The sequence below is a fragment of the Eretmochelys imbricata genome, chromosome 6, assembly GCF_965152235.1.
Source record: "Eretmochelys imbricata isolate rEreImb1 chromosome 6, rEreImb1.hap1, whole genome shotgun sequence".
NCBI classification, from domain to species: domain Eukaryota; kingdom Metazoa; phylum Chordata; order Testudines; family Cheloniidae; genus Eretmochelys; species Eretmochelys imbricata.
In genome coordinates, this window is record NC_135577.1 from 70,320,539 (window position 1) to 70,346,902 (window position 26,364).

Sequence of the window (26,364 nt, forward strand, 5' to 3'; positions counted from 1 at the left end):
TGGTTCAGCCTGTGCTGCACGGCTAAGTGTGAATTTGAGCACCCAGAGGCAGGGGTTAGGATGTCCTCCTAAGGCATTCAGGTTTGAAAATTGTAACTATAAGAAACTCTTTGCTTTTGTAACGTGTTTCATATCTATTTTTATATGGACTCTTGGCAGTCCCAACCTTGGTCAGAAATGTCAAGGCACAATTGGATCCTTATTTTGATTATTTTTCTTGATTTGCTTAGTCAACAGTGTGACAGCAACTTGCACTGGGTGCAGGAGAGGAATATCACCTTAGAGGGGAAATTCATCATGTGTAGAGGCTGAGCACTAGTCCTATACCCCCTTTAAGTGCCAATACAATCTTATTTTGAAGATTGCTGTGGTATATAAAGAGAGCATAGAGTTTGTCTCCTCCACCCCTCCCCCGCACAAAGATGAATTTTTCCATAGGTGATTTTTAAAGGTGCATGCAACAAATCTGCTGGACGTTTATTTTCCCCCCATAGGCAAAGACACTGTGATTTTAGTGTCTAGATACAGCTGTTGCAGTTGTTTTTTCACTCCTAGATGGGGGCGCCTGGAAACTCTGAAGGAGGAAAAGGGTTCAGAGCTGATTGGGGTGGCTGATGTGAGGACATTCCTCCAGGACTGCCAGAGCACTAGAGGGCTACTACAAGACAAGCTGGTCCATCTCAGGGATTTGGAACCTGGAAACACACCTGCCGTACTGGAGGCAAACCGGCGCAAGCTGTTTGCTTTTGACAAGGAGGTCATGGTGCTGGAGAGGAAAATTGAATACCTGAAGAGTGTGGCCCAATCGTAAGGAATCAGCCATTTGTTTCTGTATTTTTGCCTAGTGATCTAGTTTCATATTTGAAGCAAAGTGTATAGAGTATATATAGTTGTGAAAGGCTGACTTACACTTGCCTTAGGTCAGCCTCTCGTGCTAGTGCTCTCCCTGTCTGGCTGCAATCACAGCTCCTTTTCCTCTTTGAGTGAGATCTTCTGTCCTGGGTAGAGTTGGATGAATATCTGAGTGACTGGCTCCAAATGTTGTCTACAAAGAAAGAATCCCTACATTATGAATGGAGTAGCATAAGTCTTTATTGATATTGAATCACTGAGCTATTCTTCCAACTCAAATCCCCAGCACATGTAGTGGAATGTGGTGTATAATGAATTATCAACGCAAACCACAGTCCCCACTGAGTTTGTTCGAGACAATGAGTATTACCTCTCTTTGAATTTAAGGACACCTCATTTGCAGATCATACTGCAGTTCAGGTTGTAGGACCATGAACTAGGATTAACAAACACTATTTCAAGATATGTGTATTCTTAATGAGGTACTGTGTAATCCCCCAACATGGGGTATCCTTGAGAGGCATGAGATGGGGAAAAGAGGATGAAAGAGAATTAGAAATATAGGGCATTTGTGTATACATTTTAAACTTTGGTTTAACACTTCTAATTAAAAAAAATCTCCTTGTGTGTTTACAATGTCCGTCGCAACACACCTGTTCCACTCTGTTAGGCATGCCCTGTTCAGATCTATAAATTAGAAACATTTCAGTGAACTGTGAAATTTGATTGGCTGATCATCCCTATGTGTTTTATGTTATGTGAAAAGGAGCATGGGTTGTAAGTGTGCTTTTCCTGGAATCTGGGACCAGGAAAGACCAGGTAATTTGTATCCTCTTGTGGAAATTAGTCGTACAATAACTTTGTTACATACAGATCAGAGGTGATGTAAGACATCAGTGAAACCAGCAGTGGCTGGGGAAAGGGTACCAATACTGAGTCAGACTATAAAAAGGCAGTTTATTGTCATTATAAGGTTATATCTTTGAAGTAAAGGTAATGAATTTCTTCATGTGATATGCTAGCTTTTGGCACTCCTAACTGAAGCCAGAGAATTTAAAAAAAAAAATAACACAAAACATTTTGATCCTCAGTGATAGAATGCCCCACTGGTGCCTGTAAAGTCTTTTGACAGGATGCATTTCCTGGAGGACTCTATGATCACTTTGTCTATGCTGTTTACTGCTGATAAGGAACATTAAGTGCCCGAACTGACCTTCTTTTCGGGAGGAACCACTAACAACCCAGTCCCATTGACTTTAGTGTCAGCTGGGTCAAGCTATAAGGCTCATGTTGTCTCTGAAACTAAATTAAGGATGTTGTTTGGTTTCCTTGTATAGGATTAAGGACACCAACCCAGCAGAGAGCAGGGCCATCCAAAAGCAAGTGGAGAATATGGAGAAGCTGCTGGCCACACTCAAGTCACAGACTAAAGAGAGGGAGACAACCCTGGAGTTGGCACAGGATCAACAGGCTGTCCTGCAGGACAGCCGCAGACTCCTGCTGTGGGCAGATGGAATCAGGGAGAAGCTGGGCAGTATGGAGATGGGCATGGACGTGGCTTCTTCAGAGCAGTTGCTGAAGGAACATCAGGACCTTCTGAAGGAAATTCGCACTCAGAAGGAAAGGTAGATGTTTGCTTTGAGAGTGAAGAAGGAGGGTGAGGTACTGCAGCTGCAGCACCAGGGAGGCCTGGAGCATACCCAGAAAACAGATCTGGAAACATAAACTTGGTGTGAAAATGGTGCTTGGGATTTATTGAAGTGCATATAAAATTTAGCATGAAGAAAATAACAACTGACTGTGCACATAACCCAGTTAATTTCCCCATATCAAATGAAAGTGTCTGCTAACCCAAAGTCTGACTCCAATAGCTGCCTTCTACCTCACCTGGATGCTCAGCAAGGAAGAAAACTCACTATTTAAAGTCCTCAGGCTTCTTTTCCTTCCCAGGTCACTTCTGCCAGAGCAATCCAATCACTTATCCTGGGTTCTCCCCTCTCCTGTATTTTTATGAGCCAGGCCTGCCAGACTCTCAGGCCTCCAGCCCCATCTCTCATTTTACAAAAACCCAGAGACACAGTGACTCTTTCTGTCCCATGTAATGGCTGGCCACCTGTTTTCTTGGGCTCTCAAGCCAACAGAGAAAACTCCTGGCCACCTCAGATGTACAACCCTGAGCAGCCAAACCCTGCACTTCCTGGCAGACTGTAAGTGAAGAGGACGTTAATAGGGAAAGCAATGGGTAACGGCAGCTCTGCCACCAAGAAAGCAAGGAATAGAGCAGCATCAGAGAGAGAGAGAGAGGTGGGGAAGTTATAGGAGGAGGAAGTTATTTATTCTTTTTGCTTTGCCAGGAGAACACCAAGCTCAAGTCACCTCCTACAGTAACTTGTCCTCTTTCCTTCTGACTCTGGGCAGGTTTACGCAGCTAGAAGAGCTGGGGCAGAAGGTAATGTGTGGTCAGCCCAGCAACAGGACCCAGGATGTGCGCCAGACCATGGAGAGGCTTACCCAACAAAGCAGTGAGCTGGACGAGATGTGGGAGCAGCGGAAGAAGCAGCTCCAAGACAGCTTGGAACTGCAGAAGTTCAGTAGGGAAGCAGATCGCATCAGTGCAACCCTCTCCAGCCATGAGGCTTTTCTACGAGTAGATGATCTTGGGGTATGTATCAGAACAGCCCTTGTTGTCTCCTGCTCCCACTCCCCACCCAGAACAGTCTTGACCCATAATGACTCCATCAGAACAGAGATTCAATGACAATCGCTGTCCTCTGGCTCAAAACTGAGAATTTCTAGCCAAGCTTAGATTGGTTGCAGCATTTCTGTAACAGTGATGTGTTACTGTTCAGAAGCTGCACACGCAGGGCCTGGTTCTCATTTACTCATTTCTTTAAATGAGAAGCAGGCTCATAACTGCTAAAAGACGCTAAACCAAGGAGCTGTAGTTGTGACCCAGAGGTGTGTTTGTGCAGTTGGGGTGGAATGCTCTGGTTAACCTTTTCACCATGCTTTCTCCACTGTTCCTTCTACCTGTACACTGCCATTATCCCTTAGCGTGCTATTGCAATCAGTAGAATATTAGCAAGGAAGTAATTGGTACATTCCACACCAATACTCAACAGCAGTCAGCCAGGGGAAAGTTTGTAATGATCTCACCTCCAATGGAGAGAGACTGGGAAAGAGGATATGAGTACTATTAACACCTGTTGGAGGCTCACCCTTAGACTGGATGATAGAGCTGTTACGAGTACTGTTAGAATCTGAACTGCAGCCTCCTCATATCTCAGAGACTGGTTTGCTGCAGTTTGTGGGTAACCAAATATATTATACAGTGCTTACGCCAGGGGGGCACCATGCTGCTGCGATTAAAAGATGAGGATAGACTCTTAGGACAGGAGAAAACATGAGAGATAAGGGATCAAGCAAGGCACAGTTGCTCACTTGTTCAAAGCCCTGAAGGTCCTCAGTGATGTGGAAAATCTACACTACATACTTGCTTCACTTGGGGGGAAGGTGGAGAATAAGGACTTACACAAAGGCAGAAGTAATACCATCTCCTCCACTGCCACAGAGGGAGCCATATTACAGAGGTGAGACTTGATCAAGTTTTCTTCCCCCCACTCCAGGACAGTGTGGATGCTGTTCACAGCCTTCTCAAGCGGCATGAAGATTTTGAAGGACTGCTGATGGCGCTGAAGCAACAGGCTGAAGTGATGAATGAGCATGGGGAGAAGCTAGTGAAGAACAGGCACTTCGCTTCTTACATGTGAGTTCAGAGCCATTTACACTCTAGGTAGAAAAGAGGAGGAAGACAAGAGATTGACTCCACTGAAGACATTTAATTTTTACAAACCATCATCAAGTGTCGTCAGAGTGAAACAGAAGATCCTCTTTGAGCCAGCAATCATACCAAATCCCATCAGTCCACAAGCTGTGGTGTTCTAATTTGGGTGGAAAAGGATGAATTCTTTCATTTCCTTCCATGCTGCTTCTTAACATGGAGAGAATGGAGCCAGTATTGCAAAGAGATGCATTTCCTGTACTCTAATGACAAGGGTAACACTTTCAGAAAACCTGGATTTGTGCTGGAAATGGCCTAACCTGACGATTACTTTAGATAAGCTATTACCAGCAGGACAGTGGGGTGGGAGGAGGTATTGTTTCATATTCTCTGTGTATATATAAAGTCTGCTGCAGTTTCCACGGTATGCATCTGATGAAGTGAGCTGTAGCTCACGAAAGCTCATGCTCAAATAAATTGGTTAGTCTCTAAGGTGCCACAAGTACTCCTTTTCTTTTTGCGAATACAGACTAACATGGCTGTTACTCTGAAAACTTTCAGTTCAGAGTGCCATTTTTGGTACAATAATGGAGAATACTCCAGTTTTTCTCCTTGCATTTTATACTACATGTGCCAATAAGATCTTGTAGTCCCTTTTAACCCTATGGTTCTATGACCTCTTTATTGAAGAACTCATTAAAATTCTCACATAACTGTGTGTTCCTTGCATTTGAGAGTATCAATAATATTTAGTATGAATACAATAGATTTCAAATCACTTCACAAAGGAATAACAGTTGTAATCATCATGCCTGATTCTCATCTAACGTAAGGCCCTTTTGCACCACCCTGGCACTATAACATGGCCTTAAAGTGGGAGTCAGTGTAATTCATGGCTCCTTTAAGGTACTAGAGCGTGTAAAGGGGCCTTAGTGTAAATGAGAATTGGGCCCTGTATGTTTAGAGAGCACAACTGTTTGAAGGTAAGAGTGCTGGGGGAAACTGAGAAGCTACAATTATGCTTAAAGTTGCTTGGACTGGCTCTGGTGTCTAGTGCCATGACAAACTGTGGCATAGTTCAATTTTAAACATGAAAAGAGAGAAGGTGTGCATTTGGCAGTTTCCCAAAATGAATTCGTATTGGCAAATAGCCAAAAGACACACAAGAGCACAAAGCTGTACTTACTTGGTGAAGGCTGTGTTTGTCACTGTATTGCATTATCGCGCGCTTAAATGTTATTGGACCACATTCTGTTTAGGAGAGATTAGTGGGGAGGGGAGGAGCACAGCTGAGCACGGTGAGAATCCAAATTAAAATTAGGATGAGAAATGGAGCAAAGTAAAGAAAAACAACAACAAGGAAATACAGAGGAACTATGGGAACATGGATAGGAGGTGAAAGAGAAATTCTAATGCAAAAGTATGGTGCCCTTGCCTGAGCTGTAGTGGAAGATGTGTTTGCGCCTGTTGAGTCTTTTCCGCGGTTCTTCTAGCGTAGGTCTCCATTTCGTCCTAAAGGCACGTCTGTTTGTCGTTCAGTTGCCTCACTCCAAAGAAAACAACCGTGGGCCAGATACTCAACTGGTGTAAATTAGTGTGTTTCCATCAGCTTCAATGGAACTGTTGATTTACGCCAACGGAGGATCGGTTCCATGTGTTTAAATTAGAGGAAGATGTCTTATGAACTCAAGCGCCCCAAAAATGAACCGTAGAGTTTTACAAACCTTTGAACCCATATGCTCAGGGTTTAGCTGATCGCCATATTTGGGGTCGGGAAGGAATTTTCCTCCAGGGCAGATTGGAAGAGGCCTTGGAGGTTTTTCCGCCTTCCTCTGTAGCATGGGGCATGGGTCACTTGCTGGAGGATTCTCTGCTCCTTGAAGTCTTTAAACCACGATTTGAAGACTTCAATAGCTCAGACATAGGTGAGAGGTTTTTCGCAGGAGTGGGTGGGTGAGATTCTGTGGCCTGCGTTGTGCAGGAGGTCGGACTAGATGATCATAATGGTCCCTTCTGCCCTTAGTATCTATGAACTACATCCTTCATTTTTTCATCACTTGAAGTCTTAAAATAAAATATTTGTGAGGGTGGGAGTGAATTAAACACAAAGCTTTTCAGGGCAGGGACTGTATCAACTTATAGTAAGGTACTGTGCCCAACACATTTGGGGAGCTACCATAATACCAATAGTGCTTAATAATAATCATAAGACTGCCCACCCCCAGTCCATCTATCCCCTTCCCACCTATCTCCACATGAGAGGCGGTCGCTACCCAGTGGAGCTGCCATTCTCCCACACACACAACCTCTCAATCTTGGAAAACCCAGCACGGTTGTGCAAAGGGATGGGGTAGTGAGCCTTACACACACACCCTTACTCTTAGCAACAGCATCTAGCCCGAAGTTCTAGCAATAAAGAATGACCAAGGAAACCGAGACGGATCAGTGCCATTGCCTTGTCATCATTCTAGATAGGGGAATTAAAGCTCTGTGTCGTATTTTCTCTGCAGGATCGAGGAGAGAATGGCTACATTCCAGGACCGATGGGAACGACTGAGACAGAGTAATGAACAGAAAAAAAGGAAGCTGCTTGCATCTCTTCAGCTGCAGGTGAAAGGGCTGATGCACTAGAGCTGACCAGAGGAAACCTTGGGGCTGCAGTAATTTAACACTGTCTGTTGCCTTGAGCCAAGGCTAAAAATATTGACCACTCTCCCTGTTCCCAGCCACAGCCCACTTCACCTCGGAGCAGGAAGTTAAGAAATGTTGACCCCACATATAGGCTGACTAGAGTATTGGCAAATACATTAAGAACTCATTTAACACTGTCGGAGTGATCAGAGAATATCTACTAGGCCATAGTGAAGTATACCGTGAGTTGAATTAATACAAGAAATGAAAACATTTAATGAAAAACCACCTGGGTATCTTGATCACTAGATAATGTCCTTGTGAACGTCACCCTGGGCTCATATGTTAATGTTTCACTGTGGGTTGGTGCTCCCACAGAAAATTATAACTGGGGAGAAGAAGCTGATACTCCAGAACCAGTGGGAGGAAGCCTCTGGTTCAGATTCTTGCTGTGGTAGGAAAATTTCTTTCTAAAACATTGAGCCTGATTCTGCTCTCACTTACACCAGTGTTAATCAAGAGCACTCCATTGATGTAAATGTGGCTACATGGTTGCAAAAGTGGTGTATTGGCAGTAAGAGCAGAGCTGGCCTGTTTGGGTTTTTTGGTCACATTTTCCTTAACGATCATTCTACCACACAGACGAGGAAATAATTTGTCTTATGGGATCTGATTTTCAAAGGGGCCTCAACCTGACCTTTGTTTATATATGCACAACTTTGCATTTTCCTCTCTGCATTCTGTAGACTCTAGTCATTAAAGTTTTTCACTTGGAATGGTCATGGGGAATTGGGGAAATCCTTAACAGGATTCTTTTAGTTACCCCAAAAGTTCTTCAAATTAAAGTTTCTATAATATATGTGTAACATAATGGGGAAGCATTGTTATTACATTGCTCCTAGCCATATTTTTCATGTGGAATGGAATGTCATGAATGGTATTTGGGCTTCCCACCGTGGAGCTGCATAGTCATAATGGTGGGCACCTCTTTTATAAATCCATTTTCTGCTTGAAAACTGACTCTTCACTGGTTACTGAAAGCAGTGGGGTAGGAAATATTGTCCAAAGGAGGAAACACGGATATTACATTAGGGCTGCAGAAGATTGTCCAAGTCTGTCAGCAATCCAGGATTGTGATCCATCAATGCAGGGCGCTGATTATGCAAATTGTCTTTCAGACTAAAAGAAACTGGGCTCCCCAACACTTAGATAAAATAAGGACCGAATATTTTCTGCAGAAGTTCCCAGAATCCACTATAGTGGATCAATCAAGTAGTGTCCTTGAGTCTGTGTACAATCAGGAGTTAAATATATTTAATCCTAACTGTCCCTAATAGGAGTTCAACCGTGATGTTGCTGAGCTGCTGATATGGATGGAAGAGAAGTACAAGATTGCATCAGATGAGTCCTATCGTGACCCAACAAATATCCTGCGCAAACTGAAGTGGCATGAGGCTGCTGAGAAGGAAATGATGGCAAACAAGAAGCACTTTGCAGAGCTGATAATGGTGAGGGTGGATTCATTGTTGGAAAAGGTTTATCAGCTTGGCCAGTGTTCGATAGGTTTGGTTCTATTTGCAAAGTGCCTTTCTTGGTTGATTATAGGAGCCTGTAAAACAGCACAGTAGCCAACACAGCCAGTCGCACCACAGATACGTCTTTGATTAAGTGATGGTCTTGATTACTTTTTAACACCAAGTTTGCAAATCTTAGCATGGCAGGTAAAGGTGTGGTGGGGTGAAGACAAATTATATACAGTGAGGGAGTTATTATTTTGTCTGGTTATTTTCCTGTGATAGTGGTAATTTCAGATGGGGCTCAACAATGTGAATCATTCCATGTTTTTCGGTATGGTAGGTTTGATGTAGGAGAAAGCTTCAGGCTGCATGGTATTAATTGGAAAGAAACAAACACAAGTATCAAAGTTGTTAAGATTAGAATTGATTGTGCCCCTTTTTGAGACCTTTGAATAATAAAATATATTTCCTCAGATTGGAAATCAGCTGATTCAAGATGACCATTATGCTGCAGATTCTATCCGGGACAAGATGTCAGAGCTGAAGAAGAAGTGGGAGAAATTGTACAACAAGATGTTAGAGCGAGGAGACAAACTGAGACAGGCCGGACAGCAAGAACAGCTGATGGAACTCCTCCAGGTCAGGTGGTGATTGATTTCAGAGGGGAGGGACTGGGCTGATCTGTTGCTCTCCATGTTGTCAGTTGCCACAGAAAGCTCATCACAAAGATTTGGAAACAGAGCAGCCCCCGAAGATCCCATCCTGTTGAAGACTTAATTTTAGATTTTCCCAGCACCAAAGCGATAATTGTCACACGGGGAGTTTTATATGGCCTCAGCATACCAAGGATCCTAAGCTTGTAGGAGAATGAAGTAAGAAAGCCTCCAGGCTGTGAAGTTGTGCATTACCATCATTAAGGGAACTCTGGTGGTGGTGCAACTACAGTTGTGGATCTCTGAGCGTAAAGATATTGTTAAATATTTTGTCACTTGAAATATTCCAAGGGTTGAATTTTGGGAAACCTGTTTAAGGGGCTGGGACAGGGATAAACGTGAAAAAAATGTACACCTCAAAATGTTCCAGGAAGCGCATGTTCATCTGCTCCTTGTAGGATGCAAAAGAGAAGATAGAAAAGATTGAGAAGGTTCTTCAGGATGCAGAGACAGGCCATGACCTGCGCTCCAGCCGCGATCTGCTCAAGCAGCACAGTCAACTGGAAAAGGAGACGGGGGAGTTGTCTGAGAAAATGAACTCCATTGTGTCCTGTGCCAAGAAAATGGCAACCAATCATTTTGATTCCCAGAAGATTCTGGATGAGACACAGAAATATCTGGAAAGGTGAGCAGGTGTTCTCTCGCTTGTTGGGAGAAATGAATTGGTGGCAGAGCTCGGAACAGAACTTTGGTTCTTGATTCCTCATCTCCTGTTCTAACCACTAGAAAAGACTGTCTCTCAGCCAGCCAGCCAGGCATTCCTTCTGCTACAAGCTTCTGCCACAAAACTATGCTAACACACTTCAGTTTTACAACTGCCTGCTCCCCTGCCTCAGGTTCTGCTAGTGACCCTCAATCTTAATCTGCGACACTCCTGCCATTCCAGTCCTTGGCTTCCTTGCCAATCCTACCAAATTCTTGCTAAAGTGTGAGGTAGTCCAACATTTAATGGTAACTAGGTTCAGACCATTACAACTCATTTTGCTTGTGAACTAAGACTGATTTGAACCAACGTCTCCAAAAGTGAATCTCATTTCCCCCACAAACACACTAATTTAACACAATAACAATGTCAAAAAGTAAATTCCAGTTTCCTGTATTCCCAACGCTGGTTAAGATGGAGCAGAACTGATTGTTTAGAGTGGGTGTTAAACTGTACTCCTGCTTCCTAAATCTGTTTGCAGGGCTGGATTAAAGAATTTTAGGGCCCTGTGCACTCTGGTAATTGGGGGGCCTGCCATAGTGGTGTGGGTGTCCCTGGGAGGTTGGGGGTAGGGTTTTGCCCCCTGGCGTGGGAGGCCTTGGAGGGGGGAATTGTGCCCACCCTGCAGTCACTCTACAGTGTCTCCTGTCCTACAGGGCTGGTCCCACTCTCCATTCTGGCCCATTGGCTCTTGCCACAGCATTCAGACAGAGCCCTCCTCCTGTGATGCCCTGCCCCCTTTGTGGCCGTAGGTTGTTGGGGTTTTTTTTTTTTTTCTGTCTATGTGGGTTGGTTTGTTTGTTTTTAACCGTGTCATCAGACTCCCTGAGTTGGGGGCCCTGTGCAAGTGCACCGACTGCACACAGATTAATGTAGGATTGCCTGCAGGGGCTGCGAATGATATGGGCCCGTGGTGCCCATACTCCATCAATATTCAGGGCACGGGGGCCTGGCTCCACCGATGTTCAGGGCCAGGTCTCTCCCCCGGCCCCGTCTGCTGCCCCCATGCGCCTCTCCCAAACGACCCTGCCTGAGCCCTGGGCAGCGTGCGGCTTCCCCCTGCTGCTCCGTGCTGCACTCCGTTCTGCCGACTCCTGGCATCAACTGCCGCCGCAGGGTCCTAGCACCCCGCACCACTAGTGCCAGGGCAGGCTGACCCAGGCTGACGCTGACCCTGACCCTGCCCTTCCACCTCCAGTGGATGGACCCTTCCCTTTTCCAACGGGACCCTCCACCAGCACAGGGGGGCCCCTGCCCGCAGTCCCCACTCCTGCCCCACGCTGGGCAAGGGGAAGCCCCATCCCTCACCCCCAGTGAGGCTACAGTGAGGGGCAGCAGTAGGGGAGGAGGCACATGCGTGATGGCAGCCCTCTTCCCCCGGCACCCACCACTGGGGAGGCGAGGGGGATTCCTGGACCTGAGAGGGGCCCTAGGAGCACGTGCAGTGACAGTGGTGCGAGGTGAGTGTGCTGCTGGGGAGGAGAGCAGGGTCTCTCCACCGGAGCTCACTGCTACCGGCAGGGAGAGAGCTGGGTGGAGTACTCCTCTTTGGCCCCAGCCCCGGGGCACCTGCCTGCACCCCAAACTCCTCATCCCCAGCCCTGCCCCATCCCAGAGGCTGCACCCCAAGCCAGAGCTGGCCCTGATCCCCCTCCTGCACGGTGACCCCCTCATCCCCAGCCCCACCTCACAGCCCTCACTGCCACCCCCCAACTCTCTTCCTGAGCCCTTCCAACACCCCAAATCCCTCATCACCAGCATCACCCCAGAGCCCTCACATTTTTACATTATTTAAAAAAATATATATCAGCTTACAAGGCAGGTGTGGGGGGGTGGGACTTGGACCCGTTCTGGGCACGACCAAAAATTATACAAACCTGCTACCCCTGCCTGCCTGCTCTCCTTTGTAATGTGTACATTTACCATATCACATAACTTACATACAGATATGTGTGCCAAGAGCAGCCCTACTGAGAAGGCATTCTGTATGTGTACAGTGCCAGTCAGGGAGAGTTAGTAGCATGGGAAAGTGTCTGGCCTGTCAGAGCCTGCACTACAGGTTCACAGGTGATTCCCTCAGATGACTCTGGAGATAACTGCGCTTTAACATGTGATCCTCAGGTTTAAGTCTTTGCAGGTGCCTCTTGATGAGAGGCACCAGCTGCTGCAGGCAACAGTGGATCTGTACCAGTTCTACCATTACTATGACATGGAGATGAATTGGATCAGTGAACGATTGCTCATTGCCAACTCCACCAACTGTGGCAAGTCCTTGGATATGGTTCAAAGCCTGCTCCACAAACACAAGGTAACTGCTTTCTGTTACCCCTTCTATAGGTGTGATGGGAGCAAAGTGTATATCAGACACCCTATTGCCCCCACACCTAGAAACCTACAGCTACACATTTCCCTTTTGCCACCCAGAATGCCGTTACAAATGAGCCCACTAAGCAGAAGGAGACAACTGTTATTAAAGCTAAACTCTCCCTGGCATGCAATCTCGAGAACTAAATATTTGACACTGTCCCAGTTAAGTAATTCCAATAACCTGAGACATGCATATGATCCAGCCATATAATGGAGGATTTTCAGAGTGAACATGGAATTTCTGATGAAACTGAAGTATCTATCAATTCCTGCAGAAACCATTCTTCTCACAGTATTATGAGGAAATCACTAGTTTTGCATTAAAAATCCTTAGACTGATGCATTACACACTAAATATAATGAATGATTTTGCTCTTTTCTGGGTGGAATACTTTGCTATTCCTTGCTTGCTTGTGTTTTAACTATATAATTACTATTCTCATCAGGGAGTTAGTGTCAGAGAGAGATGTATGCACACTGCAGTCTCCAGGACAACATAAAACAGATCTTTAAACTTCACTCTAGTGCGATGACTGACATAAAAACTTTTGAAGACAGCAGTGTAACTGTGAAATGACAGTTTAACAGAGTAAGATTTCTGTGGAATTTGCTTTGTGGTTTTTAGTTGTCTTTCACAGATATCTGTTAGCCCTGCTGCTTTCTAGCCTTAGCAGACAGCATCATGCTGATGAGCTAGACTCTGATGCACGTGTTCCTCTTCTATTGGCAACAGAAGGTTGCATTTTGGTAGGTTACCCCAGAAGCAGCTCATCTTAAGGGAGCATCTAGATAGATACCCACTGTGTCTTGCAAACTATGTACGCGCTTCTAATTTCCCACTTCTGACAACTGTGCTCCACTTTCTTGCATACTGTCCTGCCCTCACTTACTCTTCTCTCCCTCTCTCCCCCACCCTAGGAATTACAGGCAGAAGTGAATGCCCACAAACAGCAAGTTCAGAGGGTGTTGGAGAAGGGAAAGACTGTGACTGGGTGCAAGCACTCTTCATTTCAGAGAATAAAGGAGAAATGCCAGGAGCTCAGCAACAGCTGGACAGAGCTGGAGAAGGCCTGTGAAGAGAGGCTGAAGCAGCTGCAGCGTTCTGTTGGCTTCCAGCAGGTATGGCTCACAGCAAAGTGACACCAACGTTTTTTCGGGCTAAGAGGAGAACAAAGTGATTTACACAGAAAGCAAACCTGGTTTAAGGTCTCAGACCATTAGGGCTGAAATTCGCTTCCTCCACATAAAGCCAGAGCAATGTGGGTGGTGGGCACTGGGCAGGACTGGGAAGGCGGGTCGGGATGCAGAGCTGTAGCAGTGTCTCCTATCGGAATTTGGTATTCTAGTCGCCTGGAGCACTAGCTACAGCCTGGCTCCACCACTCACTCGGTGAGATAGGACAACTGGATCCATATCATTGCAGGTCTTCTGGTTCCTGCCTGGTCTGCTCCTAGTTCACCACCATCTCTGCCCTCCTCTCCAGTCAGTGGGCCTTATCCCAACCCTCTGAAGTCACTGGAGGGAATTCCTTTGACTTCAGTGGGATGTGGATCAGGCCCTATGTATAACAGATCCCCTTAGTGGTGCACATGGGGTACACATGTTCCCCTTACTAGCCACTTGGATTGGCAGTATCCACACACAGCCCCAAATTGGGGTTTAAGTGGTGCAGAGGGCCTTAAACTGGCCCTCCATGCCAGAGTAAATTTCACCCTAACAAAAGATGGGCCAAAGTTTCAAAGGCAAGCATTTAAAATGAGCCTGTTAAAAATTGCACATGAATACTCTTCTGGCTAATCCAGATTTTCTGTCATATATGGGTAATTAGCAGGGCAGTAACCCAGTTTGCATATACATTTTTTCCACAAAGGTGTATGCACAAAGTTTGCTGGTGCACCTCAAACACTTGCCATTGATAATCTGGCCACATCTGTGTCTCATTTTCCCCACTGTGAAAGAGGTATAACACTTTGCCTTCATGGTAGAGGTGTTATGAGGCCCTATAGTATTTATAAAGTACTTTGATCTCCTCAGAAAAGGGGAGTATATAAGTGCAAAGTTGGTGTTATAGAGTGCCAGGCACCAACAGTGAAAAGGTCAAGCGAAAGCAGCAAATACTGGATACTGATGTGAAGGGAAAGAGCTGGGGCACTCAAAATTAATTCTAGGCGTTTAATACCCTAAAAGAGGCCTTTCTTAAAATGAGATCCTCCAGATCTGGCCTTGTCCTTCTGCACAAGTTTTGATACAACAGTGTGTCCAAGATCCTGCTAGTATATTGCAGGCAGTAACAATAAAACCAGTCCCTGTAGCTTAACTTGCTATCTGAAAGAGCATCTTCTTGGGTAAAAGGGCTAAAAGCTAATCCTTTGTGCCCCTGCACCTATTACTGAGCACAAATGGTGCTTACACAGGTCTGCAGCCTAGAATATGTGGAAACAGTGAAGGTCATGATATCATCCAGAATTGAATTTCTTGAGATTGACCCCCAAAGGAACAGTTTATTTTACAGTGCAATCTGCAGTTAGAGTTTATCAGATTGAAGGAGAGACATTAACATTGTGAGGGAAATAACTGTATTTTTAATTGGTAGTTTTTACTGAATACCTCAGACCTGGAGACTTGGGTATCAGAAAAGCTTCCATTTGTGACCAGCAAAGACTATGGCAAAGATGAGGCTGCAACTCTGAAACTCCTCAAGAAACACAAGGTAACTGAGTGTTATTGCCAAGGTAATTATTCTTGAGGAATGTAGCATAGACCATTCAGAGACTATCGTGGTCCCTCCTAGTCAGGGGAGCCTGCTTGGGACGAACTGTAGGAAAGATCCTGTCTTAAAGGGTTTGAAGATTGAGTGTCTGTCTTTGGAGAAGGCTGGCTCTTAAAGATAAAGCAATGGTTTAATGGCAAATTTTTCTTGGTCTTTGTGTGTCATTCCTCGGAATAGCAGAGTCTAGGAGTGCCACAGAGGTAGTTCACAGGCCCTGGGAGTAAAAGAAATGTCTCACATTGTTTAACACCGTTAATTCTGACTGATTGAAGAGCGATGATGCAGGCTGCTGAGGACTTCTCAGTCTGTCTCAACTTAAAGTATGTTCAGGATGCAGGATGTTGAGGGCAGGGGCTATAAAGCAAGGGGTGGGAGGAATGCAGGGACCATCCATTCTTTAACAGGGACATAAAGAACTTTTCATCCCCAAACCCAGTTCTGGGTGGTAGAAGTTTTAAAATGAAGAAACATGTAGAATGACGTCTCTCACTCCAAAGGAAGCCGGGCCATTCATCCCATGCCATTTTACACACACTGAGCATGAAAAGGATCTTTTTCAGATTAGGGGTGGAAAAATATTTTCTCTGTGTACCTTTAGAAATCCATTCATTACTCTTTCTTTCCCCTAGTTCACTGGTGAGCAGCCGAAGGTTGCCCACCACTGCCCTAGTTGGTTTTCCCCAAAGTTAATGTCAGGGAAGGCTTCCTTCCTAAGCAGTGCCCTGCTTAAATTCTCTATGGTGGCAGCATGGTCTGCCAGATTGTCTGTCTGAAGCTTTCTACTGATCGGATCAACAAGGGGTCTGACTATCTAGAGGATTTTTTTAATTTTATTTTCAGTTGCTTGAAACTGACATGTCTGCAATTCAGAATTGATTTGTCTGTGTGCATTCACACTAATCCCTGGATCAGTACTGGAAGGACAAACTCAATGTACTGTTGCATCTGGAAAGAGCTTGACTTGGAAAACAAAACTGAGAGATCTGGAGTCTCATTTCTGTGAGCAAAGCACCAACTATGTCCTGCTGTGCAGTGTTTAGTCACAAAGGGAGATAGGGATGCCCTACTTTGCTCCAGAGTTGAAAACAGAGATAGATTAGTCATTATTCTGGGAATATCTTTCCCTTTCCAGCCATGTAGCAGGCCTCTCTAGTTGTGTTTATTTGCTTAGGCGTTGTATTTTTTATGAAAAAGTTAGTAAAAATATTAACTAAGAATGTTTGTGTCAGGGAAAGCCCGTATCCTGCTTTGGAAATCTGGGCTTCTCCTTTTGGTGCCTCACTGGTCATGGCTGACGCTGCTGCCAAGGTTAATGGACTGTAGGGACTGGGTAACTTACTCTGCTATTTTTTTTCTTGCTATCAGGCATTGGAACATGAAATTGAGGTTTACAAGAATTTGATGCTAGAGCTGGGTAAAACTGCCAAAACCCTTCCTCTCCCTGGCTCCATCCAGTTTGATGAGGTTGATGCCCCACAGGAACAAGTTCACTCTAAGCTCCGGGAGTTACTGGAGCTGGCCACAGCAAGGTATGGGCTAGAAAAATAATTGTCTCTACTACCTGCCTCTTCTGGGTCCCTTAATGCATCCTGGGTTTGATTCAAAGGCCATTGCAGGCAGTGGAGTCTTTCCACTGATCTCAATGGGCTTTGGATCATGCCCCATATCTCTTCTGTCTGTTTCATTGTGAGCTCTCCAGGAAATGGACTGTCTATATTTGTATCCTGTGCAGTACTGAGGTGCTACACAAATCATTATAAAAAAAAGAACTGTACATTTGTTGCACCTGAGCTGTTCAATAAGATTTCTTTACTATTGAAGATGCTAATTCCTCCCATTTCCCCTTTTCTGTTCTTCATCCTCGAACAAAGTGATTTTGGATTCTGGATTATCTCACATACTTATTCATCTGCCTGCTTGTTGGAGTCTAACTTCACAGGTGGAACAAAGGAATTGTATTTCTGGAAGTGGTGCCTATTGTTTTCTTGGTGCGTTACCCAAATGGACAGATGTAATGATAGAATTACACCTTCCCTTAAGACTGAGGATTTGTTAATACAAGAGGGCTTTCATCCTGTAATATTAGTCACTTCCCCCATTTATGACTAGATGCTCAAAACCAAGAGAGCTGGATTATGCCTAAGATTTTTAGACTCTCCAAATTTAGCACTAGGAAGAAGCAAATATATACCTGAATTGTTTAATTTCTTGCCCCACAGAAATGTCGTTCAGAGAGAGGCCAGGAAGTTCGTAAGATTAGTAATGAGACAAGCCTAGTTGAAAGTTGGAATTTACAGAGGCACAGGAAGTTCTGATATGTCAACAATTGTTTTCAGCCTGATTCCTCACAAAAAAGTTGAAACATTGAAATTGTTCATGGAATGGAAAGTTCAGAAAAAAATGAATTCAGAAATGTCAAAATATTTGGTTTTGGTGTGATGGGCAGAATAGCAATGATTTGTTTGGTCTCATTTTGACATTGAACAGTGTGAGCGTGAGCTGCTCTGGTGCCTCATCTGGTCTTCACTGGCTGGACTATGTCTCCCAGGATGCACAGTTGTGATTCAAACAGAGGAGAGACAGCAGTGCATCACTGGGAGATTTATCTTCAGGAAGAACACCAAATATTGGGAGACTTGCAATAAAGTCCCAAGAGTTGGGGGAATACTGCCATTTCCATGGTTCTGATTGGCCAGGCACATTAATAGCTGGAAAGTTGGTCTATTTTATCTCCACCTAGTCCTTAAAAGATGTTTGACTGTACCACAAGAGACCTAAACAATCTGGCAATCTTTGCTCAGGGAAGTGCAGCGAATTGTGGGAATGTTGGTTGTTGGGCAACATTAGCAGAGCTACGTAAGGTGATTTTCCCAGCACTTGCCTCGCTGAGCCTCACTCTATGTAGTGTGGATTTCCTTCTCACTTTCGTAAGTATCGCATTTATCTGTAGAAATAAAAATGATCAGGAAAAAATGGAGGGAATTTTCCTGTGCTGTGGCTAGTATCCGGGCAGAGCAAAGCTCAGTTAGCCAATGCTGGGGAATGGTAAGGAGGTTGACAGAGCTACAGGCTACCATCCTTCAAACTTGATTTCCAGTCTTTGGGGTTATTGTGAGAACTCTCAGATCATGAACCTAATTTTCTTTCTTGGAGAGAGCCCCTCATTCTCTTCCTTATTTTATGCATTGTGTAGATATTTATATTCCGATTTCTCCCTGTTGCTCTCTCTAAACAGAGGGAAGAAGCTAGATGAAACTCTTGGTCTGCAAGAGTATCTGAGGGAGTATGAGGACCTGCAGGACTGGATCAATCAGCAGAGGCAGGTGGCCAGCTCTGATGATTATGGCAGTGATTATGAACATGTCCTGGTGAGTTAATGGTAACAAACACAAGCAAAGTTTACCTGATTTCATACTGTAAAAATGTCAGGTATGGAGTGTGACTGTGTATAAAGAAAAAGAAGTCCTCTGACCACACGCTGCTAGTTGTCATCTCTCACCCTGCATTGGAACCCATCCGGGGTATCATTAAGTAGTTATGACCCATATTCGATGGTGACCGCACCCTGAAAGGAATCTTTCCCAAATCCCCTCTTCCAGCCTTCCAACAACCCTTGAATCTCTCCAAGGTCATCATCAGAAGCAAGCTCCCCACAGAGTAGTACCCACCAACTCAAAGCGGCACCAGATCCTCCCAGAATAGCAGATGCAAAACCTGCAAGACATATTTCCACTGCTACAATGATCAACACCCCCCACAACACACCTTTTAAGATCCGGGGGTCTACATATGCCTATCACAACATGTGCTGTACCTCAGGCAGTGCACTATACGACCCAATAACAGCTATGGGGGTGAAACCAGACAGCCACTTTGCTTTCAAATGAATTTACACAGAAAAATGATAACAGACAAAATCACCACATCACCCGTGGGCAAACACTTTTCACGAAACAGTCACTCCATATCTGACCTCTCAGTCCTCATCCTCAAAGGAAACCTGCACAACACTCTTAAAAGACAAGCCTGGGAGCTTAAATTCATAACTTTGTTAGACATGAAAAATCATAGACTGACTACTAGAGACACTGGATTTATGGCTGATTACAACAATCTATAACCCACTGACCCACCTTTGTCCTCCAACTTCAGAAGTATTAACTGCCCACTTCACCTTGAATGGTCTCTTGCAACATGTTGACTCCTTATGTTAAACAATCTGTTTCACCTTGTGTTTAGCTGTGACACTCTGAGTACCTTTCCCAGACCTAAATAAGAGCTCTTGTGTAAGCTGGAAAGCTTGTATCTTTCACCAGCAGAAGTTGGTCCAATAAAAGATGTTACCTCATCTATTTTGTCTCTGTAAAGTATGTCATAGTTAGTGAAAATCATGACAGCAGTATGGATGGGGGTAGAAGAGAGGAGAGGAATGAAGGTAATAAAATAAGGAATAACGCTGATCAAGAGAAAATGCAAATGAGCTATTAAAGGAAAAAATAACAACACTTAGAAAATAAAAGTTTCATTGGCTGTAACAGGCTGGCAGGGTTGACTAACACGTCCACCCTATTACAAGAGGAGCTGGCTAAAAAAGAGCTAAGTGAGTGTTGACTCCTTTTAAAAGAGGTTGGGAGTAGTCCTCGGAGGAAGGGGTAAGTGAAATGAGCTAGGCCTGAGAAGAAGGTTTACATCAGAATTGTGAAGCAAGCCTGAGGCGAAGGCTTCAGATGGGAGGGTTTTCTGTATAACTGTTCAAAACTATTTGTTGTGAGACTTTGGTTTCTGAAACACTGGTATTTTGCGTGGCTGATTAAGTTATATTCATTAGGGTTGACCTTGGTAGGAGTGGCTTTCATTCAGTGCCTAGCTGACAGAAGTCTACATCACAAAAACCTCCGACACAGTTGGCACTGTAGTTGTTAGAGCATGGATTGAATAGATCATGGAGACTGAGCTATGTCCCATCCTAAGTGGGGTTCACTCACCATAACATGCTTGTGCTGTACCCTGTTCGGAGAATAAAGAGTGGACTTTGGTCAATCACTGAATTTTATTGTAATGGAAAATTTTTCCAAGGGAAATAACTGAAGCAATAGCATTAAAGACAGTTACAGTTTAGTAACACTTAAGTGCTGAAGAGGTCTTGTGTAGGCCTTCTGCACAAGGGTGATGTTCACCATTAGGAGATTACTACTACTTAGAGGATAGTCCTAATTGGTATACGGGAGGTAGACTAGATGACCCATGAGGGATTTTCTAGCTCTGACAGTCACTGCATGGTTATGTCATTTATGTCATACTATTTCATAACATACAGTCCATTCCTTCCAAGGTTCTCAAAGTGCATCGTGAACATTAATGAATGATTTTCAATTGGTGATGAACCAGAATTGGAACTCTGACTCCAACTCCTGCCACAAACATTTTCAACAGGAGTTTTGGAATTGATTACAGGACTGGATCTGTGCACGGTGACTTGGGTCTGTCTCTGTAATGAGTCATACTGGAACACTGAATCCTAAAATGCCTATGCTTTGGGAAATTGAGATTTGGATCCACTCCCAGTGCTGAGCATTGTGGCTCAGGTCCACTCTATATTTTGATCGCCAGATACTTAAAGTAGTGTCCATTTAATAGATTTTGGTCACAAATATTAATGGGTAGACATCTAACTACCTATCTTCATCTACCATTGAAGTCTGTAGGAGCTGTTAGGTGCTCACCACTCTTGAAAATCAAGCCACTCATTTAGGCCACTCACTTTATATACCCCTTTTAAAAAAACCTTGGCTTGTGCAAAATTGTGTCCACAAACATGGAGGTTGGACTGAGGCGGACTGAAAATTTAGCACTGAATATACATGTGTATTCATACCTTATGTGTATATTATTTAATAATATGAACTCAATTTAATTTTCATTGTATGTTTGCAATAAGTTAGATCAGGTGTCCAGTTATTTTTTATTTTGGGATGCTTCTACCATTTGCAATATGCTCTCTGCCTCTACCTGCATCGTAGAGCTAGCAACATTCTTTCATTTTTCTAGCTAATCTATAGACCTTGTTGGTCTTTTAGAGCAAAATTATTTACTCACAGTCAAGCTTCATGTCCCTAAGGTCACCTGCCAATTGCTTGCCGTTAGGCTATATTCAGTAGGCAGCTGAGCAGATATCCACATGGAACAGTAGCTTCCCAAGCCAAGTCTGAGCCCTGTTTTTTGTTCCTCTTTCAAAAGCATCTTTGTGCCAAATATGATACGTTCCAGCACCAGATGGAAATGGCTGCTAAGAGAGTTGCAGCTTACCAGCAGCTGGCAGAGAACTTGTTGGACCACGGGCATTCGGAATCCAGACAGATCCAGCAGAGGCAGAAGGAGCTACGGTAAGAGACTAGTGCTGGCTCTTTTCTTCATTCTTCTTTCAGATCCTACCTCGGGGGACCAAACGGGAAGAAATCCAGGCAAGTGGAAGACATGCCCACACAATTCATTAGTTAATAAATGTACGACAATGAGGACCAGAAAGGAGATGTGGCTTGTTCTGAAATGATGCCAGTGGCAACTTCATTGGCACGGGACAGCCAACATGCTTTGTTCTTTAAAAAAATCATCATAGTATCAGCTTTCTGATTTGGCAGCTCGTGCAGTGGACCAGAGACCTTTAACAAGCAGTATCAGTGAGAGTCCTGTGTCATTTTAAAGGGAATCATTTAACTGGGCTGCTAGGAGGTTAGTTGTGTCTTTATGATCCGGTTGGCATGGTCAGTGAATAGAGCACTCGACTGGGATTCAGACCTAGGTTCTCTTCCCAGCTCTGCCACTGCCTGCTGGATGATCTTGGGCAAGTCATTCCCCCCAACTCTGTGCCTCAGTTTCTCCAGCTTTGAAATGAGGATCGTGAAGCTGACCTCCTTTATAAAATACTTGGAGACCTATTGAGAAAAGTGCTATGAAAGAGCTAGGTATAAAAAAAGTCAAAACATTGAAATTGTTCATGGATCAGATAAAAACTGTGGTTGAATTGAGCTGAACTAGGCTGGTATTCCACAGAGGCACATAATTTCTGCAGAATGTTACCTTTCACTTAAAAAGAATGGAGGCCCTGGATTCTCAGTTACACTAGGGCCTCTTTACCCTGCCACCAAGGTGTAAGGGGGCCTTAGCATAAATGAGAAGTCAGGACTACCTTGCTATTACTAGTGGTTGTGAAGACAACCTTCCAAACATGAATGAATCTAATGCAGCCTTTCAGAATCTGACAGTTAGAGTTAATATCATGGAGACGTGTGAGCTGCCCCATTCATCTCAGTGCATGGTAACACTGAAGGCTAATAGGGACTATTTAAATGTCAGCATTGTTCACAGTCCCTCTGCTGATTATCTGAAACATCAAGCTGCTCCAGGATTTTGGCTGGAGCTTAAGCAGAGTAACACCACTCTTTTTCCTCCCCTCTCTCACTCTCCATCTGTAGTCACACAGACAGATTTAGTTTTTCTAAGCATTCTAAAAAAATAATGTTTTTTTGTTTGAGTGTATTCATTCTTCAGGTATGCTCACAAGCCCTCCTTTTATACATACTCATCTGACTTTGTCATGCTTCTAATTTTACCTCTTAGGCTCTCCCTCCCTGGTTCTCATATTTTCATTCTCCTGTTGTGGACTATGATACACATGAGATGGGTCCTTCGCCTACCCGCAAACCAAAATCCAGTCCAGGAAGTAGAAATCTGAATCTCTTAGAAATTTAATAGCACCTAAACCATTTGGCTTCAATCATCCTATTACACATTACAAATAAAATGTAAAAAAGCCTGCTGTGGCATAAACTGCTCACAAAAATACAGTGCAACTGAGTGGGAGATTTACCTTTTATTTTTGTTGACTGCCTTTTTGCTGCTACCTCCTTTGGATCCTACTATGGCATGTATTTGAATAGCCTACATTTGACCTTGACAGGAACTGTTGTAAGATTGACTCAGTGATGGGAAACACTCACTGTTGCAAGGGAATCGCCTCACCCAGGCATGGTGGCTGAAGCAAGAGACTAAACAGGGGTCTTTTTAAAATTGTTGCTCCTCCTATTCATCTTATTTGTCTCCATTTCACACTCTTGCATGGTCTGTTTCTCCATGGCCCTTTGCAGGAACTCCTGGGAAGAGTTGTTGGAGATGACCTGGTTACGAGGCGAGCGACTGAAGGATGCGGAGGCAATTCACAAGAGTTACCAAGACCTGACAGATGCCCTCACTCACATTGAGGTAAAAATCATGGTGAAAAAACATAGGAGGTGGGTCTTTAATTTCTGCCTAGTGCTGTAAGGGTCTCTAGGACACCCACCATTCCTACCTTTGGCTTGTTGAGTTTCCCTGCAGAAAAGACCCATACCTCACAAGCCACTCTGACCAGAAGTGCTGACAAAGACACCTGTGGAATCCCTCAAAGACTGAACTTGATCTGCTGGCAGGAGCAGCTGCTGGAGCTGTATAAGTCACTAAACACCTGCCAAGCTGTGTGAGCAGCAAGAGGCTGAGCCTGGACTAAATTGCCTCATATTGCAGCACATACTCTCATGCTAGTTCTAGTCCATCATGCCAGAGTAAAAAGGCCTTGTTGTTCACTGCCTCATTGGGCTCCCCTTTACAGCATTGGCTCTCTCTACACTAGAGAGAGTATTTTCCAACAAAAAGGCATCTCCTTAAGTGTGAATCAGAGGAGGAAATCCAACATGGCTTCCAATGAGCAAAGCAGTAGGATTTTGCTACTTTATGAGCTGGATTTTCCACTTACTCACACTGTCATAATTCTGTTGACTTAAATTGAGTTACTCCTGATTTGAGCTATTGTAAGTGAGTGGAGAATCCATCCCCTTATCTCACGAGATACTACCTGGGATTTTGAGAGACTGTGCATATGCGTAAACGTACTAGTAGTTAATTTTGTGACAAAAGTGCTGGACTGAAAGCTCTACAGGCCCAGACTCTTGGTTTATCCATAGGTTTGGGTCAGCCCAGCTAGCGGCAATGTTTCCCTCAGGCTGCCCTGCTAATGGACCTCAATGGTAACCTGGATGTACTACACCTAAGGTTAGAATGGTCATTCCATAGTCATGACCATTCGTTCGTTGGGCTCTCAGCTGAGACTGCGGCCAACCGGTGGCGGTTGTAATGATGGTTTGTATGTTGCGAAGGCCTGTTGTCAAAGAAGTGGACTGAGACCCTCAACTAATTACCAATGCCTCTTCTGAGTAGGTCATCAGGTGCCACTATAAGAGCTATTCAAGGCCTACCCTTGTCACAAGCCTGGTCAGACTTTTATTTCCGTGGGCTGAGAGGTAGTCATGCATCATAGCACACAGTGCTACTTCTAGTCCATTCGGCCAGCCTAAAAGGTATTGTATGCCCCACTGCCTCATTGTGTTCATCTGTCTTTTCTAGAACATTACCATTTTACATGTTGAAAAGAATTCTTGGCAACCAAATGCAAGGGATTCTCCGAATAATTTTGTTTTTAAATCAAAAGGGTCAGTCCAGGGTAGATCTCAGCATACTTGATGAATTGTCTGCTGCTCTGTGTGTCTCTGGATACCCCTTGTGTCAGTGGGTCATCTTTCTCTTACTCTTACCGCATGGGTCTTCAGTAGCCTGTGTACATAGAGCCTTCAGCACTTCAGTACAGACCTCTACCATTTCCGCTAAAGTTACTCCATTAAGTGGAGCAGTAGTAGGCTATTATCCTTTAGTGGCCTGACCACTAGGGGGAGCTGTAACACACACTGCCAGTGGGTTACACTCAGATTCCATATAATGTCTTAGGGCCAGATTCTGCCAGCTTTATATTGAGCAATACCTTTGAACAGTCCCCGTGAGAAGTCCTTACTTGCAGACAGGGCCGGATTTACACCTTATGCGCCCCTAGGCACAGCATCTTCAGCACCCTCCCTCCCCCTGCCTACAGCTGACCTTCATGTTTTCCGTAAAAAATGAAACAAAACAAAATATAAACACAGCCTCCCCAGGAAGGCACGAGACCCTCCGCCATGCACGGCGCTCTCAGCCCGAGCCAGGGCACAGCTCACCTACCCCAGGCGAGGTGCAAGGTGGGGACTGTACCTCTCCCCATGGCGAGCAGTTTCCCAGTTGTCTTCCATCCCTCCTACAGCATGACACGGGAGCCGTGCTCTGGCTCCGCCCGTGAATGGGACACCAGTCATGCCCCTCCTTCTCCCTCCCCGGCAAGGGGTGAAGGCAGCAGGGTGGCCGAGATTGGAAAGGGGCTGGTACACTCCCAGCACTTTCAGCAGCCGCCCCACCTGGCCACAGCTCACAGCGCCCCCAGGCGGGTTGACTCAGACACTCACCCTGCTCCAGCCCCACACACTGGGCAGCCACCAACCCATGCCAGGAACCTGGCCGCCTGCAGGGGAGCTGTATATATTAACTTTTACCCCACTTTTAACTTTTAGGCACCCCTAGAATGCCGACGCCCCTAGGCATGTGCCTATTGTGCCTAATTGGAAATCCAACCCTGCTTGCAGAGTAAGATAGGTCCCCTGTAACATGAGTAAAGCTCTCAGAAGTGGACTCTTAATGTTTGTGCCTTGGGGTGTTCATTAACAAAGCTCCTATTAACTCTTTCCTTGCTAGGAGAAGTCCAAGAGCATCCCCGATGACACTGCTAAGGACATGAGTGGCGTGCAGTCCCAGCTACGCAAACATGCGGCCCTTGAACACGAGCTCTTAGGGAATGAGCAGCAGGTGAGATCAGTCACTCACACTCTTTAATGTGCAGCCAACAGCCTGGATTCCAAGCCAGCTCCAGCAACGCTTTCCCACAATTAACTTGTCTGTCAGAGCCTGGAATGGTCTCCCTCAAAGCCTGCTCTTTCTTTTAATGTCTTTGAGTATCGGTGATAGGTATGAAGTGGGTGATTTAAAACATTAAAAACAAGACAGGCTTTATAATTCGGGCTGACTCTGAAATGGATCAGAAGGTTGATTCTGATAACCACTTGAAATGGGTGCTTATGCCA

The 26,364-nt window shown here is 44.8% G+C and overlaps 1 protein-coding gene across 1 annotated transcript in view; it reads left to right on the plus strand.

Moving 5' to 3' along the window:
• The window catches only part of SPTBN5 (spectrin beta, non-erythrocytic 5), a 143,786-nt gene that overhangs the window by 32,045 nt on the left and 85,377 nt on the right, over positions 1 to 26,364 (plus strand). The window contains exons 16-31 of the mRNA XM_077819983.1: positions 556 to 807; positions 2,190 to 2,477; positions 3,271 to 3,514; positions 4,479 to 4,618; positions 7,144 to 7,243; positions 8,602 to 8,772; positions 9,256 to 9,420; positions 9,893 to 10,119; positions 12,319 to 12,505; positions 13,483 to 13,683; positions 15,158 to 15,274; positions 16,700 to 16,863; positions 18,570 to 18,702; positions 21,572 to 21,717; positions 23,479 to 23,593; positions 25,979 to 26,089. Of these exons, the coding sequence (XP_077676109.1) occupies positions 556 to 807; positions 2,190 to 2,477; positions 3,271 to 3,514; positions 4,479 to 4,618; positions 7,144 to 7,243; positions 8,602 to 8,772; positions 9,256 to 9,420; positions 9,893 to 10,119; positions 12,319 to 12,505; positions 13,483 to 13,683; positions 15,158 to 15,274; positions 16,700 to 16,863; positions 18,570 to 18,702; positions 21,572 to 21,717; positions 23,479 to 23,593; positions 25,979 to 26,089 (2,761 nt within the window). The remainder of the gene's footprint in view (positions 1 to 555; positions 808 to 2,189; positions 2,478 to 3,270; positions 3,515 to 4,478; positions 4,619 to 7,143; positions 7,244 to 8,601; positions 8,773 to 9,255; positions 9,421 to 9,892; positions 10,120 to 12,318; positions 12,506 to 13,482; positions 13,684 to 15,157; positions 15,275 to 16,699; positions 16,864 to 18,569; positions 18,703 to 21,571; positions 21,718 to 23,478; positions 23,594 to 25,978; positions 26,090 to 26,364) is intronic.